Source organism: Salvia hispanica, chromosome 6, assembly GCF_023119035.1.
Source record: "Salvia hispanica cultivar TCC Black 2014 chromosome 6, UniMelb_Shisp_WGS_1.0, whole genome shotgun sequence".
Classification (NCBI taxonomy): Eukaryota; Viridiplantae; Streptophyta; class Magnoliopsida; order Lamiales; family Lamiaceae; genus Salvia; species Salvia hispanica.
The window spans coordinates 34,397,241-34,413,494 of record NC_062970.1 but is presented as its reverse complement, the minus strand read 5'-3'; the positions used below and the strand labels follow the sequence as shown (position 1 = coordinate 34,413,494).

The following is a 16,254-nucleotide window of genomic DNA, read 5'->3' as shown; positions in this document are numbered from 1 at the left end:
CACTGTCTATGGAGACTCTTTCGACTCGTGCTTGCAACATTTGGATGTGGTACTAGAAAGGTGCCAAGCAAAGAGTCTGGTTTTAAATTTTGAGAAATGCCACTTTATGGTTATAGAAGGAATTGTCTTAGGACACGTGGTGTCAGAAAAGGGGATCCAGGTGGATCAAGCTAAAGTGGATGTCATATCCAAACTACCCTTCCCTACTGATCAGAAAGGAATAAGAGGTTTTCTTGGCCATGCTGGATTTTATTGGAGATTTATCAAGGATTTCGCCAAGATTGCCCAACCCCTTACCAAACTTCTCCAGAACGAGGTGGAGTTCGTTTTCGACGAACATTGCAAGGCTGCTTTCAACTTCCTTAAGGAAATATTGATTTCTGCACCGATTATTCAAGCTCCTCACTGGGATCACCCCTTCGAGGTGATGTGCGATGCTAGTGACTATGCAGTGGGGGCCGTACTGGGTCAGAAGATCGATGGGAAAAGGTACGTGATATTCTATGCATCTAAGACCTTGAATCAAGCCCAACGGAATTATGACACCATCGAGAAAAAGATGTTGGCGGTTGTTTATTCATTCAAAAAGTTCAGGCAGTACCTACTGGGATCCAAAGTCATCGTCTATACTGATCATGCGGCGATTAAGTATCTCATTGCGAAGAAGGAGTCAAAACCTCGATTGATCAGATGGGTGCTGCTTTTACAAGAATTCGACTGGGAGGTAGAAGACAAAATGGGAGTTGAAAACAAGGTAGCGGACCACTTGAGCAGAATAATACAAGAAGGGAACAGTGAGGATGTGAGAGATCGATTCCCGGAAGAGCATTTATATGAAGTGATTTTCTCCGCAAGGAAGATCGATTGGGAAGAGGTGATGAGACTTACTGGGCAGGACGTAACAACCAAGGGCAAGGAGAAAGTAGGACAGGAACCCTGGTATGCGGACCTGGCCAACTACCTAGTGATGGGAGAGCTACCAATGGTACCAAACATGACAAAGGCTCAGAGGATGAAGATTAAGAGCGAAGCAAAGTATTATTTCTGGGACGACCCATACTTGTGGAAAGCAGGAACCGACCAGGTCATTAGGAGATGTGTTCCTGACTGGGAGCAACGGGATGTACTAACGCACTGCCACTCCTTGGCGTGTGGAGGACATTTCGGACCAAGGAAGACTACCAGGAAGGTGCTAGATAGCGGATTCTACTGGCCAACCCTGAATAGAGATGCATACGAGTTCTGCAAGGGCTGTGACCCTTGCCAACTGACCGGTGGGATCTCCGCGAGGGATGAAATGCCGCAAGTTCCAGTAATAGTTTGTGAGGTGTTCGACATCTGGGGTATGGACTTCATGGGTCCTTTTCCCTCATCTTATGGGAATTCCTACATCCTGGTGGCAGTTGACTATGTGTCGAAGTGGATAGAAGCCAAGGCCACAAGCACTTGTGAATCTAAGGAAGTCACCAAGTTCCTCAAGAGTCATATATTCAGCCGATTTGGGATACCAAGGGCAATCATCTCCGATCAAGGGACTCACTTCTGCAACCGAACGGTCGAAGCATTGATGAAGAAGTACGGAGTCCATCACCGCCTATCCAGTCCTTACCACCCTCAAGCCAACGGGCAAACAGAGATCTCAAACAGAGAAATAAAGAGCATTTTAGAGAAGACAGTCAACCCCTCCAGAAAAGATTGGAGCACAAGGTTGGAAGATGCCCTTTGGGCATATCGCACAGCCTACAAAACTCCTATCGGGATGTCCCCCTACCACATCGTCTTTGGGAAGATGTGTCACTTGCCAGTAGGAATTGAACACCGAGCATACTGGGCAGTTCAGCAGGTTAACGTGGATGCTAAGACCTGTGAAGAGGAAAGGAAGCTACAACTACAGGAGCTGGAAGAACTCAGATTGGAGTCATTCGACTCAGCCATGTGGTACAAGGAGAAAACAAAAATGTGGCACGACAAAAATCTGAGAACTAAGGATCTCCAAGTTGGTCAGAAAGTACTACTCTTCCAGTCAAGATTGAAGCTAATGCCTGGGAAACTCAAGTCAAAATGGGCAGGACCTTACATTATCACTACACTACGTGCTAATGGAGCGGTCGAGATTTCAGGGAGTATCCCTAACTCCGAACCTTTTGTCGTTAATGGACATAGATTAAAAATATATAGGGAAAATGAAGAGGTGTGTGTAGTGGAAGAAATTCCACTACACTTTAATAGCGTCTAAATGACCAGTAGAAAAGGGGTTTAGAGTTCCACCTGGTCAACGTAATATGATTTGTGCTTATTGACCAGGTAAAACTTTAAATACCCTTAGTAATGATGTAAATATTGTGAATAATTAGTAATTTAACTTAAGTTAAAAAAAAAAAGCCCCAAAAAGATTTTTCGGATCTTAAATATTAATTCGGAGTTCGTACTGACCACGAGGATACCACTTGGGTGAAACTCTGAATTATATTAAAGAGCCATTTATTTGCTTTATTTCTATTTCTAGCTAATTGAGAAGGGGGAGATGAGTAAAATTTGAATCTTGGTGCGTGTTGCAGCTTTGCAGGCGAGTGCAAAGACTGGGAGGGCGCGTGGAGCAGGGACGTGACAGGAGACGTCCAATCAGCTCCGAGAACTCCCAACCGCCTTCCACACGAAGCGTCGCAACCTGGCAACCGCCTACCACCGGTCAAAACCCTCAACTACCCACCCCTCTATAAAACACCCAACCGCCTACTCCCCTTTCACTTTACAAACCCCTACCTGCATTCTCTCACCCACAACAGCCATCCCACTCCGAAAACTACCACCCACTACGAAAACCACCGTGAATCACTACCGGAAAAAGAGAACCACCACCGGTACAGCCATGGCAAAGAGAAAGACAACCAACAACCCAACATCTACCACCGGCGAAGTCCCGTCAGAAGTCCGAACGGCAGCCGAATCGCAGCCGTCAAGTCCACAACGATCACAGCCAACGCCGACGACACAAATCCCGGCAATGGTTCCTTTAGACGCACTGGCAGCGTATCTAAGGCAACAAGGCCCCAACAAAGATTGGACAGCGACCCTGGCCGGATTTAGCCTGACCGGAGGAATGCCGGCGACACCAAACCCTACCCCAACAGCAACCACAGTAACCCCACCCACCACCACCCCAAAAACCTCACATCCGACATTTGAAAAGACCTCCCCAACAGTAACTGGATCATTGGCAACATTATCTTTTGTACAAAGAATTTGTTCTATTTTCTGATCATGAAGCTTTGAAATATTTGAATACTCAACAAAAATTGAACCATCGACATGCAAAATGGATTGAGTATTTACAAGCCTTCAATTTTGTCATCAAGCACAAATCTGGTATTTCTAATTGTGTAGCTGATGCGTTGAGCCGACGATATTCTTTGTTGAATACCTTGCAAGCAAAAGTCATTGGCTTTGAAGTGCTTAAGGAACTCTACAAGAATGATCCTTATTTTGGCAGAATCTGGGAAGAATGTGAGAAACGTCCATTCAAGCACTTCCTGATTGAAGATGGTTTTCTATTCAAGGGTTCACTTTTGTGTGTTCCTGAATATTCTCTAAGGCAAGCAATTATTTATGAAGCACATAGTGGAGGACTTGCTGGGCATTTTGGAAGAGATAAGACTCTTCAACTCATTCAAGAAAATTTCTATTGGCCTAGGATGGATCGTGATGTCAAGCATTGTGTTGAGAGGTGTAGAACTTGTCATATTGCTAAAAGCCATAATCAAAATACTGGATTGTACATTCCGCTACCAGTACCCATAGCTCCTTGGGAGGATGTGAGTATGGATTTTGTTGTGGGTTTACCTCGTACTCAAAGGAACAAAGACTCAATTATGGTTATTGTTGATCGATTTTCTAAAATGGCCCACTTCGTTCCTTGCACCAAGACTTTGGATGCTACAAATGTTGCTGATCTTTACTTCAAGGAAATTGTGAGACTACATGGTATTCCAAAAACAATCACATCAGATCGTGATCCGAAGTTTATGAGTCATTTTTGGCGTACGCTTTGGGGAAAACTTGGAACTAAACTTCAATTTAGCTTTTCTCATCATCCGCAAACAGACGGACAAACGGAGGCTGTTAATCGGAGCTTGGGAAACCTTTTGAGGAGTTTGATTGGTAAGAAGCCACGACAATGGGATACAGTATTGGCTCAAGCGGAGTTCGCTTATAATCGATCATGTAGTCAAACAACAGGAAGAAGTCCATTTGAAGTAGTCTATGGTAGCAATCCAATTACTCCATTGGATTTGGCCCCTGATCCTATTTCTCATCCGTTCAGTAGTGAGGGTGAAAATCATGCTAAATTCATCAAGTCATTGCATGAGCAGGTTCGACAAGAAATTATCAAACAAAATGAGAAATATCAGAAGTGTGCTAATAAGCATCGAAAGCCGTCAACATTCAAGGAAGGAGACTTAGTGTGGATTCATCTTCGCAAGGAACGCTTTCCTCGCGGTCGTCATGGAAAATTGAAGCCTAGAGCTGATGGACCTTTCAAAGTTCTCAAAAGAATTGGAGATAATGCGTACAAAATTGAGTTGCCTGGAAACTATGGAGTTTCAGCAACCTTCAACATCGCTGACCTCTCGCCTTATTTTGAAGATGATCCTGATGGAGACTCGAGGACGAGTCTTCTCGAACTGAGGGAGAATGACACAGAAACTCAAGAGTCTAATTAATAAAGCTAAATCAAGAGTCTAATGGTCAATCCAAGAGTCTTGAAGTGTTTTAGCTTCTTTATTCAATGTTTTAATAAAGTGTAAGAGATGTTTCACATCTCTATAATTAATAAGCAAGTCTAGAAAGTTCCCAATACTTGGAGGGTTGTTCCAAGTTTGCCTATATTTTAGGCTACGATTTACATATTGAAGGGGAAACTTGATAATATATTATAATTTGAGCTATTTGCTTGTTTGAGAAGAGGATTCTTCTTATTTCTTTGCTCTAAATTCTTAGTTGGATTCCTAGTGAATTGAGAGTGTTTCTTTTGAGTGATTTCTATATCATATCCTACTTCACCATATATTTCCCGGTGTCAAGGAAAGTCCAACTCAAATTGGATTGCACGAGTATGTTAGGGAAGAAAACCATAGGTCGATTGAGGTAGATATTACATAACATGTACAAGATTACTAATTTCAGAAGTAAAGAGAGAGACATAGTAAATTCTATGAAAAAAGGAGACTCTGGTTGCACAGAATACAAGTCGAATGGTGTGAGCCCTGTGTCATCGGGGGAGATTATTTTATAAAATGCATGTTATCTTTGGTAGTTATTGTGTATTCTAAGTGAAATCTAACTATAATCGGAGAATAGTCACATTTGTAATGTCGACTTTCATGGTAGAAGATACAATCTTTTTAAAGTCTTCCTTTTTTATCAAACAACGAGTTATTATTTATCCCACGTCGAACTCTTACCCGAAATACTCTTTTTTCTCACCTATATATAGTCTTTATCCCACATCGAACTCTTACCCGAAATACTTATTTTTCTCGCCTATAAAATGGTTTTAAGTTTCTTTCTATTTTTTACATCTCCCATCTAAAATATTTCTTATTTAAGGGTATTTTTGTTAAAGTGGTCGATCATAGATGGCGTCGCGTGGGGCTTCACAAATCGTTCAGAGACGGTCATTACCAAATGTAAGTGTGCTCATTCCTTCTATTTTATCTTTTGCTTTCTTTCATTTTTATCAATTTAGAGGTGCAGTGTGCTCTTCTTCTTTTTTTTTTTCTCCATTTCTTTTATAATTTACACTATTCTTTTTTTTTTTTCATTCGTTTTTTTAATTATTATAGAATTGTATAACTTTTATTGTTCTATAAAATCTGAATGTGTTTACTGTGATGGATAAATTATGAGTGATTAGTGATTACAACCTTTTTCTAGAAGTAATTTATTGTGTTTTGCAATGTTAATTGTCGATATGCACACTATATGGTAGTTATTGAAATGATGTAATAGTAGTAATAAACAATGCTTGTAATGTATCATTAGACTAACTTGGTTTGCACTTCTGCACTTAAAAGTGTTCTGAACTCCAATAGCTTGCTTGCATTGAGTGTCGCATATATATTTTTGTTTGAAGTAATTATAGAAAAGACATAAAACATAATCATATACTAATATTAATAAACAATGCTTGTAATGTAACATTTGACTTACTGGGTTTGCACTATTTTGGTGCACCGAAATAGTGCAAACTTCTGCACCTAAAGTGTTATGAACTCATTTAGTGCACTTCACTGCACTACAGTGCACAGAACTAGTGCAAAATAGTAATAATGATATAATAGCAAATTTTTGTACTTTGTTGCCTTACATGACTGTGTTTTAAGGCATTACTATCTGTGTTGATCTAATTTCACGTGTTTTCAGATTGTTCCCTCGGAGTTTACCGACTCGATTCATGGAACTGAGCCACAAGATATGGCCCTGCGTGACTCTAATAACAATCTATGGCACCTCAAAATAGAAAAATTTATTGATGGTTGGTATTTCACAGACGGTTGGGTGAAATTTGTAGAAGATAACATGATTCAAAGGGGTGATGTTTTATTCTATCAATCCTGTTCTGAAGGTGTGCTCAATTTTAAAGTTATGAGTCCCTCTGGCAGTGAAGATGTCAGAATTGAACGTCGCAATGTTAAGACCACGAGATTGCCGATTGTAAAAGTAGAAGTAAAAACTGAGGATGTAGAGGCTGGTGATGAGAAGCCTCCTGAAAACCGAGGCACGGAGATGGTGGTGGATGGTGAGTTCTACTTTGCATTTCCTTACAGTGATGATATTTAGTTAAGTGATTCGTTGTGCATATGTTGTTTATGAATTGTGATTGCAGTAGCTGGGGAGGCCGGTACTAGCAAGTCTGGAAAGAAGAGGAAGAAGCAGGATTACTACGGTGAGGAGATTTTCAAACCTGGGGGTATGCAGCCGCCCTTGAACCCTTACTTCGTGGTGGATGTGAGGGAAAACAGAGCAAATGAGATGGTAAGTTGATCTAATCGATGCGATATGTCAATTTATATGTCTCCTTATACATGTTTTCTTTATGTTGTCGTGACAGCACTTCCCAATAGATGTGATCAGAGACCACAATATCCAACTCCCGGAGACTTTGTTGCTCGTGGATCCGAAAGGGAGGACGTTTGAGACAAAGCGCAGATCCTGGAAGGATGGTAGAGTGAACTATAATGGAGGGTGGAAAGCCGTCTACCGAACGAATATGTTGAAAACAGGTGACAAGCTCATATGCGAGTTCATCGGCAATGGCAGCGGCGTAGGGGATATGCACCTCAAGATAAGTGTATTTTCATTGCAACATAGGTAGCAAAAGGTAGGGATGGTGAAAGAAAGCACAAATATTTGTACAAATTTTTAGTGTTTTTTTTTTAATGGAAAGATTAGGACAATGCAGTAAGATTGTGTGTTGTAATAGAATTTAGGTTCAATAGTAATTTGTTGTGATATAGAAACTCCAATGCTTGATCAAACCGCTGCACCGAAATGTTGTGCAAGTGCATATATTGTGTGTGTATAGTGTGTGTTTGTGCATGTGCATAGTGTGTGTATAGTGTGTGTGTGCATGTGTATAGTGTGTGTGCATGTGCATAGTGTGTGTATAGTGTGTGTATGTGTGCATGTGCATATTGTGTATGTATATAATGGTCTAATAATTGTAGAATGAGAAATGGAGAAAACATGATCCGTTTGCGTCGCCCTTCACATGCATTATCCTTCACATACCTCTCTTAATTGCTTTCCATGCACAATAAGCTTAATATTATTGTTATACGAAAAAAAAATGTGTATCGTTGTTAATTATACTACTCCCTCCGTCCGCGAATAGGAGTTCCATTTCTATCTGGCACGGGTGTAAAAAAATGTTAAGAAAAGTGAGTGGAAAAAGTTAATCGAATATGAGTTCCACTTCAGCACTTGTATATTTTAGTTTTAAATGATATGTGAGTGGAATGAGTTGGTGAAATATGTGACATTTTTACTATTTATAGTAATTGTGAACAGAGACTCCTATTCGCGGACGGACCAAAATGGAAAAACGAGACTCCTATTCACGGATAGAGGGAGTATATGTTATCATACAAATTTATGTTTTGATGTAAGCGTGTAAAGAAATAGAAAATTCTAGTTATTTACACATTTCTATCTATGAATACATAATTTTCTTTTATTATATGGAAAATATTAGAATGGCCAAATAACTCTAATGTGTATATTGACAGCTTGAGATTTGACTTCCGACGCCATTATTGTATTATTCCATTGGTAAATTTACAATTCCTTTCATTAAACTTTTAATTTTGTTCTTTGTTGACTTATGATATCTTAGTTTAAGTTTGCCGATAGCGAAAGAAAAGGAAGAGGTCGGCGTCATACTATTTTTTTTATGATTTTTGTGAAACTATATATACACACACACAAGGGAAATAAATCAAGATTACAACCTTCAAATTGTGAGTGATTAGTTGTGGCTATTTATTCTCTGCTCAACAAACAAGGAACTTCATCAATATGACGGTAATCCATCTCTCTTCATACACTTTTTTATAATGTATGTCTAAATAAAACGTTATGTATATAGTGAAACTATATATACACTTTCGAGGGTGAATATAAATGTATGAACTGTGAATTTAATTTATGGACAATTAAAGTATTCCTTAGATTATTATTTGGTGTATAATTAAATTTAATCATAATTTTCAGACAATCGAAATGCGTGTGTACATGTGTTGCGCCGGATGTGAGAACAAGATCAAGAAAGCCCTCCATAAGGTCAAAGGTACTAACATTTTTTTTTCTAGTTTCCTTTTATCTTCAAACCTCTAAAAAATCCAAATTAAAAAAAAATAGTAAATTAAAATATGGATGAAAAATCAGGAGTTGAGGAAGTAGACATAGACATGAGCCTACAAAAGGTGACGGCAAGCGGATGGGCTGATCAAAAGAAAGTCCTAAAAAGCGTTAGGAAGACCGGAAGAAGGGCCGAGCTGTGGCAATTTCCATACAATCCGGAGATGCGTAACCACAATTTCACGGGTCACCACGACCACAATGGAAGCAACTACGGTGACCCTTCGAGCTTCTACGCGTCTCAAACATCAGGCTCTTCCTACAACTACTACAAGCACGGCTACAACAATCACGATCATACTCGGATGCACCGGCCAAATTCCAAGAAACAACCTCCTGGGAGCTGCTATCCGCCGTTTGTACTCCGAAAAAAAAAGTTTCCAAACAAGACGCGTGAGCAAAATGCGTGTATACTAATACACGCGTGAGCAAAATGCGTGTATACTTATACACGCATTAGGCAAACGCGTCTCTGTCTTGGATTCAAAATTCAGCCCAGAACGCTGAAACCTTCATTTCCAGAAGGCGAAAACGCTCGCCCCCTTCACTCCCAGCGCAAGAATCGAAACTTAATCCAACATTTAGCTGTTCTCATTCCAATTTGAAGTGTTTTCAGGTAAGTTTCTACCCTTAGTTTCGATTATTGTTGGTATATTTTAGTTGGGTATAAGATTTAGGGTTCATGGTTTGAAATTTTTTGTTGAATTTGGTGTTGAATTAGTCAATCTCGTTGATTTTTTGTTGAATTTGGTTGAATTTGGTGTAGAATTATGGTATTTGGTTGATGTTTTGTTGAATTTGGTTGTATTTGGTGTAGAATTATTCAATTTGCTTGATTTTTTTGTTGAATTATCGAATATGGTTGAATTTGGTGTTGAATTTGGAAGAATTTGGTTTTGAATTATTTAATGTGGTTGATTTTTTGTTGAATTATTTAATGTGGTTGAGAATGAGCCCGAAATGCAAAATCCACCAGCACCAGATGCCTCTAGTTGGTTTCCGACCTGGTCAGACGCCCCTCAGTCAAGTTGGGTGACTCCACCGGATAGAGTTGGGTTACCATGGCAGCCTACTACACAGCAGCCTACTACACAGGATTCATTCTTTCCAGGTGTTCATATCATGCACTCTCCAACCACTGAGGAAATATATGATGATGCTCTGCAGAGTAGTGCACAAATGGATCGTCCTAGGAGTAGTGCTTACATGGAGCGCCCCACGAGCAGTGAACATATAGACCCTCCTAGGAGTAGTGTACAACTGGATCGCCCTAGCAGTAGTGCGGCCACGTCACGTCCCGACAAGGAACGCTCCAGATCGAGTTTCACTCGGACATTTATGGACATGTTACCACTTAGAAGGTCTAGACGTGACAATAGAGGAAAGGGTCCGACTAAATATACACCATCATCCTTTAAGTAGACTGTTGTAGATCGCTATTGGATTGGTTTTGTATTGAGTTCGTCTATGTTTTTTTTGCATTGTGTTTGTACTTAGTTTATGTGGTTTTATTACAGGTGGTTTGATTAATAAATAAGGTAAACTCTGTCGAAATTTTTATAAAATTTTTTATGTGGTAACATGTATATGTCCTATTAAAATCTAGTAATTTTCTTTTTGACAAAAAATAACATTTTCATCTATTACTTTATTTTTTCGTTATCTTTTCACTTTTCGAAAAAATAAAATACTTTAATTGCTCTTAAACACAAGTCTCAAACATAATAAGTCAAGTCTTAAACACAAGTCTCAAACATAATAAGTCAAGTCTTAAACACAATTCTCAAAGATAATAAGTCAAGTCTTAAACATGATTTCAAACATAATATGACTACACCACACGTCCTAAAGTGCACTTTCTTCTATTGTGGCCGGTCTCTCCACAAAGGCGGCATCGAGGAGGAGGTCTTGGCTGATCTTCATCACTCTCATCCATTTGGTTCTCTATCCTGCCCTTTTTGTACCGACCACGTGATCGAGGAAGTAGCCGTGCTGGCGGAAATTCCAACGTCCATTCAGGTTCATACCAATAATCTTGGTGTCTCAATGGACGGAACGCACCTGCATATAATTGTAACCATAAGACATGATAATAATGTAAGATTAAAAAGAATCTAAATAACATACCTGCATACTGGTGAATCCAAACCTGTGTATGGTATCGGGCATCAACATGACTAAAGATGTCATCACTGCGTTCTCGCAGCACCGCAACAGCGTGAGAGCAAGGCATTCTCCAAGTCTGCCACTTTCCACATGAGCATTTCTTTTCACGATAATCCACTACATGTATATTATGGCCTCTACCCGGACCTCTATGAAAGGTTAGCACCTCATAAGTTCCAACTGCTATGCTTGTAGACTTCACATGGTGACGTCTCCCTCGACGGTCATTCTTATGAAATAATTGCCAAGCCCACGGTGTCAAAGGCGTCTGACATTGTTTGGCTAGAGTCGTTCTGTTAACAAACCAATTGATGGTCCTCCAGAATGTAATATCAATAATGGCTCTAATTGGCAGTTCTCTCGTAGATAACAACACATTGTTATAACACTCGGCCATGTTAGTACATGTCTCACCCCATCGACGAAATTCATCGTGCGCCATAGTCCACTGCGACCTATCTATGGGGTTTCGAGGTACCTCAAAGCTTCTGGACTCACCTTTTCTAATTCACGTCTCGCATGCCAATATCTCCGCTCCTCAGTTGCTTCACCCATTTTCCATACCCATTTCCTCACTCCGGGGCCTTTGTGTCTTTGTAACACATTCGATCTGACGTGCACTAAACAATATCGGTGATAACCAACTGGTACCTCTTTCCACACATCGGACTGCATGGCATTTATAATGCCTTGATGTCTGTCTGATATTATGCACACTTCCTGGTCTTGCTTTATAATATGCACTTTGACAAGATTCAAAAACCAATTCCAACTCTCATTGGTTTCTTCATCAACAACAGCAAAAGCAACAGGCAAACAGTTCTTATTTGCATCGTAACCAACTGCAGCAAGTAATTTACCTCTCAGTCTTCCACGCAGGTGAGTCCCATCAACTGATAAAACCGGCTTTGCTAGTTGGAACGCCTCTATAGCTGGCCCAAATGCCCAAAATACATAGCGGAACACCTTCTTATTACCTTGACTCAATATAGGGTCATGAAACCACTCAACGATTGTCCCAACATTTTGACTTTGCAACTCAGTCAGGTAGCTGGGAAGTTGTCTGAATGACCCCTCCCATCCACCATATACAAGCTCAATTGCTTTTGTGCGAGCATACCACGCTTTCTTGTAGCTGATTTTCACGTGAAATTTATCTTTGATATATGTAACTACTGCAGAAGGCTTGAATTCAGCATCGTTTTCAATTTGACTCCGAATACAAAGAGCAATCATGGATGATGTAAGATTAGCATGCTCACTTGGATCGTGATCTCCCATACAACAATGACGATCAACCCATGAGTTGATGGACCAACTACCATCGCGTTTCTTAAACGTTGCTTTAACCTCCCAATTACACGGGTATCGTTGGCCGAGTTCTTCGCCTTTTCTTTTCGGACCAAATGGGTCCCTACAAACTGCATGCCATCTTCTTTTTTTACTATCCATAACCTCATACATCCGACCTGTTCCCACATGCCATAATGTTACAGCAGTTTTCAATTGCAATTTGCTATCAAATTTCGTTCCCACATCTATACGTCTCGGATTATCCTCATCCCAATACCACATATCTTCTTCATCCACTCCATGGTCATCTGAAACATAACCTCGGCTGCCTTCACATGGTAATGATCGAAAAAATGGTAACCCTTCAGGCACATAGTCGGGAACAGGTTGCTCCCCACGAACAGATGGTTGTATATAGTTCTCAACCATCATATCAAGTGGCTCATCATCTGTAGAATCTTCACATGACTCTGCACTATAATCATGATCACTTGATTGAGAACTACCTGAATTATACACCTCCGGAGTGTCATCTCGAGGGGGGGGACAATCAGAACTATCAGAACTATCACAATTATCAGAACCATCTAAACCAACAGAACCATCAAATGTCACATTTGGTACATCTAGTTGGTCATCAACATCCCTCCCAAATGTGTTGAATTCAAAGCTATGATGCTCATCCTCCCTCCTAGTTCTCCCGACATCAAAACTATGATAATCATCCCTCCTAGACGTTCCAACATCATGATGAGTGGTAGGTGGTTCAAATTGCAAAGTAGTAGTAACAGGAGTATATTCAATAAACAGTTCAATTTGACGTGGATTTTCAGCAAACATATACTCCAACAAATTCTCAACCACTGGTGTAGCTATATAATTCAACACTCCACTAAAAGCCACAGGATGCCTCCATGTTAAATCAATCGTATGTGCATCCAAATCAATTCCAATTTTTTCACATATCATTGAAACTAGCTGATGATAAGGTATCATTTCATTCAATATGATGAATGATTTTGCACGAGGGGGATCATAAGCAACCCCCAAACCTGGGAGCTGAATAATTTTCCCACCCCAATATAAACTCACAAACACCATCAATCCTGCAAAATAAGTACGATAAAACATCATATTCTAAATTCAACAAAGTTCAATATCAAAATTTAACAAAATTCAAATAAATTACCCTAATTCTATAACCAATAATTCAATGCTAAATATAATAAGTAAATCAATGGCCTAAATTCAATGTTTTTCTTGTAAAACAATGTCACAAACCATGAACCCTAAATCTATACCCAACTAACATATAGCAATGATAATCGAAATCAATGGTCAAAAATTACCTAACACTACTTAAAATAGGAATGAGAGCATCAAAATGTCTGATTCACTTCGATTTTCGCCGACTAGAGACGTTGGGAGTGAAGGGCGTCGCTGAGAGTTAGAGAAGAAGGAGGCGTGAGATGTTAGAATGAGAGATTCAGCGTTCTGGACTGGAATTTGAATCCAAGACAAAGACGCGTTTGCCTAATGCGTGTATAAGTATACACGCATTTTGCTCACGCGTGTATTAGTATACACGCATTTTGCTCACGCGTCTTTCCCTTGTTTGGAATCTTTTTTTTTCGGAGTACAAACGGCGGATAGCAGCTCCCAGGAGGTTGTTTCTTGGAATTTGGCCAGGAAGTCTCTTTCCTTTTTAATTTGTCTTATTAAAGATGTCACATTTTCATTTTCATTCTCTCTCACATTAATATAAATATTATATTTTCTTTATCCGTTTAACACACAGGACAAAACATCTTAAAATCTCGTGCCGTCTCATAAGTATGACATCTTTTATGCGACGGGGGGAGTACTACTATTAATAAGAGAAAACGGAGAAAATTGTGAAATTGTGAATAGAAAATACTCTCTCCATTATGATTTTGTTGCGCTTTGACCGGACACAGAGAAATGTAATGGAAAGTGAGTTAAAAAAGTTAGTGGAGAGTGAATCTTACTTTTATATATTTTTTTTATAATAAAATGTGAGTGAGAATGAATTAGTAGAATATGGATCCACACAAAATATACTCCCTTCATCCCATAAAAATATAGGCAATGGGGATGACATGGAAATTAAGACAAAATTGGTAATGTAAGAGAGGGGAAGATAATGATATAGTAAAGTAAGAGAGATGAGGAGAATTGTAGTTAAAGTAATGTTAGTGGATAGTGAGACCTACATTATTAAATTGATACTTCATCCGTCCACGAATAGGAGTCTCATTTATTTCCGACACGGATTTTAAGAAATGTTAAGAAAAGTCGGCGGAACACAATTAGTACTCCCTCCGTTCCATAGTAATTGGGGCGTTTCTTTTCGGTGCGGAGATTAAGAAAAAATGTGTTAGGTGAGTTAAGTAAAGAGAGAATAAAGTAGAAAATGAAAAAGGTAGAGATATGAAGAGATAGAAAAGTAAGAGAGAGTAAAGTATGTGTGGAAAAATGTGTTAACTTTTACTAAAAACGGGAAATGACTCTAATACTATGGAACGTACCAAAATGGCAAAATGACTCTATTACTATGGAACGGAGGGAGTAGAATTTAAAATGATATGTGAGTGCAACGTGTTAGTGGAATGTGAAGTCTTTTTACCATTTATGATAACTATGAACCGAGACTCCTATTCGCGGACGAACTAAAATGGAAAAACAGGACTCCTATTTCGCGAGGGAGTATAACTTTTCAAAAATTAATGCACATACTTTTATGGGATGGACAGAAATAAAAAGTGCACGTAATTTTATGGGATGAAGAAAATAGTAAAATACTATGAAATGCGACAAATTATATAAAATGGATGAAAATAGAAAAATATGAACAAATTTAAGAGCCCAGTGAGAATACAGAAAAAAAGAGTGAGAGTTGAACAGGGGAGGCTTCTAGGCTAGTACACATTCTAAGCATCCTCAGTTCTCTGTATATGTATACACTCGTAGTCGTAGTGTCCAGCCATCTTTTCATGTGAAATACCAAAAAATATCATATTGGTATCGACATTGAATAAATAATTATTTAATGTAGTTCTTATTTTACTCCCACTGTTTCAGTTTAGGAGTGTCAATTAGTTATGACACGAGTTTTAAAAAATTGATGGAGTATATAATAAATGAAATGAGATGGTGGAGTGTGTAATAAATAAAGTGAGTTGGTGGAAAGTGAGATGGTTTGACTTTTGAGTTTTTTTATATTTGATTTTTTTTATGTAGATAATAGCATTTGGGTGTAATTTTGGTGAATAATGGGGTAAAATTTTATGTTCAAATATGGAAGATTCTAAATGTGACTCCTAAACTAGGACGGACTTTTATGGAAAAATGTGACTCTTAAACGGGGACGGAGGAAGTATTTTACTATAACACTTTAATTATTTACTCCCTTTGTCAAACTACTAAAAATTAAACGTTTTTCTTTCTGGATTATCCTATTAAAAATGAAATGTTTCCTAAAATGGAAATATCTCTATCTCTACTTTTTCATCTCTCTTACTTTACTCTCTCTTCGTTAACTCACAAAACAACATTATATTGAAACTCGTGTCGATTCCCAAATATTGCATATTTAATGGGACGGATGAAGTATTTTATATGTTACTTCCTCCGTCCCACCAAAATATGGGCAATGGGTATGGTACGAGAATTAAGACAATTGGTAAAGTAAGAGAGATAGAGAGAATGGTATGGTAAAGTAAGAAAGAGTAGGAGAATGGTAGTTAAAGTAGTGTTAGTGCATAGAGGGACCTATATTATTAAATTGATATACTCACCCCGTCCAACAAAAGATGTCACACTTATGGGACGACACGAGATTTTAGGAGGTTTTGT

General features: G+C 39.0%; 4 protein-coding genes across 4 annotated transcripts in view; 3 read left to right on the top strand and 1 right to left on the bottom strand.

Annotated features, from left to right (window-relative positions):
- LOC125194067 (B3 domain-containing protein At5g60130-like) overlaps positions 1-16,254 on the top strand; it is an 81,700-nt gene that overhangs the window by 15,197 nt on the left and 50,249 nt on the right. The gene's annotated exons all lie outside the window — the stretch shown is intronic.
- Positions 6,631-7,512, top strand: LOC125194068 (B3 domain-containing protein At5g60140-like). Its single transcript, XM_048092074.1, has 3 exons — positions 6,631-6,799; positions 6,887-7,035; positions 7,112-7,512. The coding sequence occupies exons 1-3, from the start codon at positions 6,646-6,648 to the stop codon at positions 7,373-7,375; spliced, it is 567 nt and encodes a 188-aa protein (XP_047948031.1). The 5' UTR covers positions 6,631-6,645; the 3' UTR covers positions 7,376-7,512.
- Positions 8,549-10,370, top strand: LOC125194069 (heavy metal-associated isoprenylated plant protein 28-like). Its single transcript, XM_048092075.1, has 3 exons — positions 8,549-8,583; positions 8,773-8,848; positions 8,947-10,370. Exons 1-3 carry the CDS (start codon positions 8,578-8,580, stop codon positions 9,345-9,347), a joined length of 483 nt encoding a protein of 160 aa, XP_047948032.1. The 5' UTR covers positions 8,549-8,577; the 3' UTR covers positions 9,348-10,370.
- LOC125194066 lies at positions 10,616-14,047 on the bottom strand. The gene is made up of 3 exons (XM_048092070.1): positions 13,728-14,047; positions 11,047-13,484; positions 10,616-10,980 (listed from the first exon to the last, which is right to left on the bottom strand). Exon 2 carries the CDS (start codon positions 13,477-13,479, stop codon positions 11,545-11,547), a length of 1,935 nt encoding a protein of 644 aa, XP_047948027.1. The 5' UTR covers positions 13,480-13,484; positions 13,728-14,047; the 3' UTR covers positions 10,616-10,980; positions 11,047-11,544.

What these genes read in the sequence shown, in the direction of transcription:
- LOC125194068 (XM_048092074.1), top strand. Translation starts at nt 6,646, where the DNA reads ATGAGTCCCTCTGGCAGTGAAGATGTCAGAATTGAACGTCGCAATGTT. An exon ending in CACGGAGATGGTGGTGGATG is followed by an intron (nt 6,800 to 6,886) that starts GTGAGTTCTACT and finishes TTGTGATTGCAG; the next exon opens with TAGCTGGGGAGGCCGGTACT. An exon ending in AAAACAGAGCAAATGAGATG is followed by an intron (nt 7,036 to 7,111) that starts GTAAGTTGATCT and finishes TTGTCGTGACAG; the next exon opens with CACTTCCCAATAGATGTGAT.
- LOC125194069 (XM_048092075.1), top strand. An exon ending in AGCCCTCCATAAGGTCAAAG is followed by an intron (nt 8,849 to 8,946) that starts GTACTAACATTT and finishes ATGAAAAATCAG; the next exon opens with GAGTTGAGGAAGTAGACATA.
- LOC125194066 (XM_048092070.1), bottom strand. Translation starts at nt 13,479, where the DNA reads ATGGTGTTTGTGAGTTTATATTGGGGTGGGAAAATTATTCAGCTCCCA.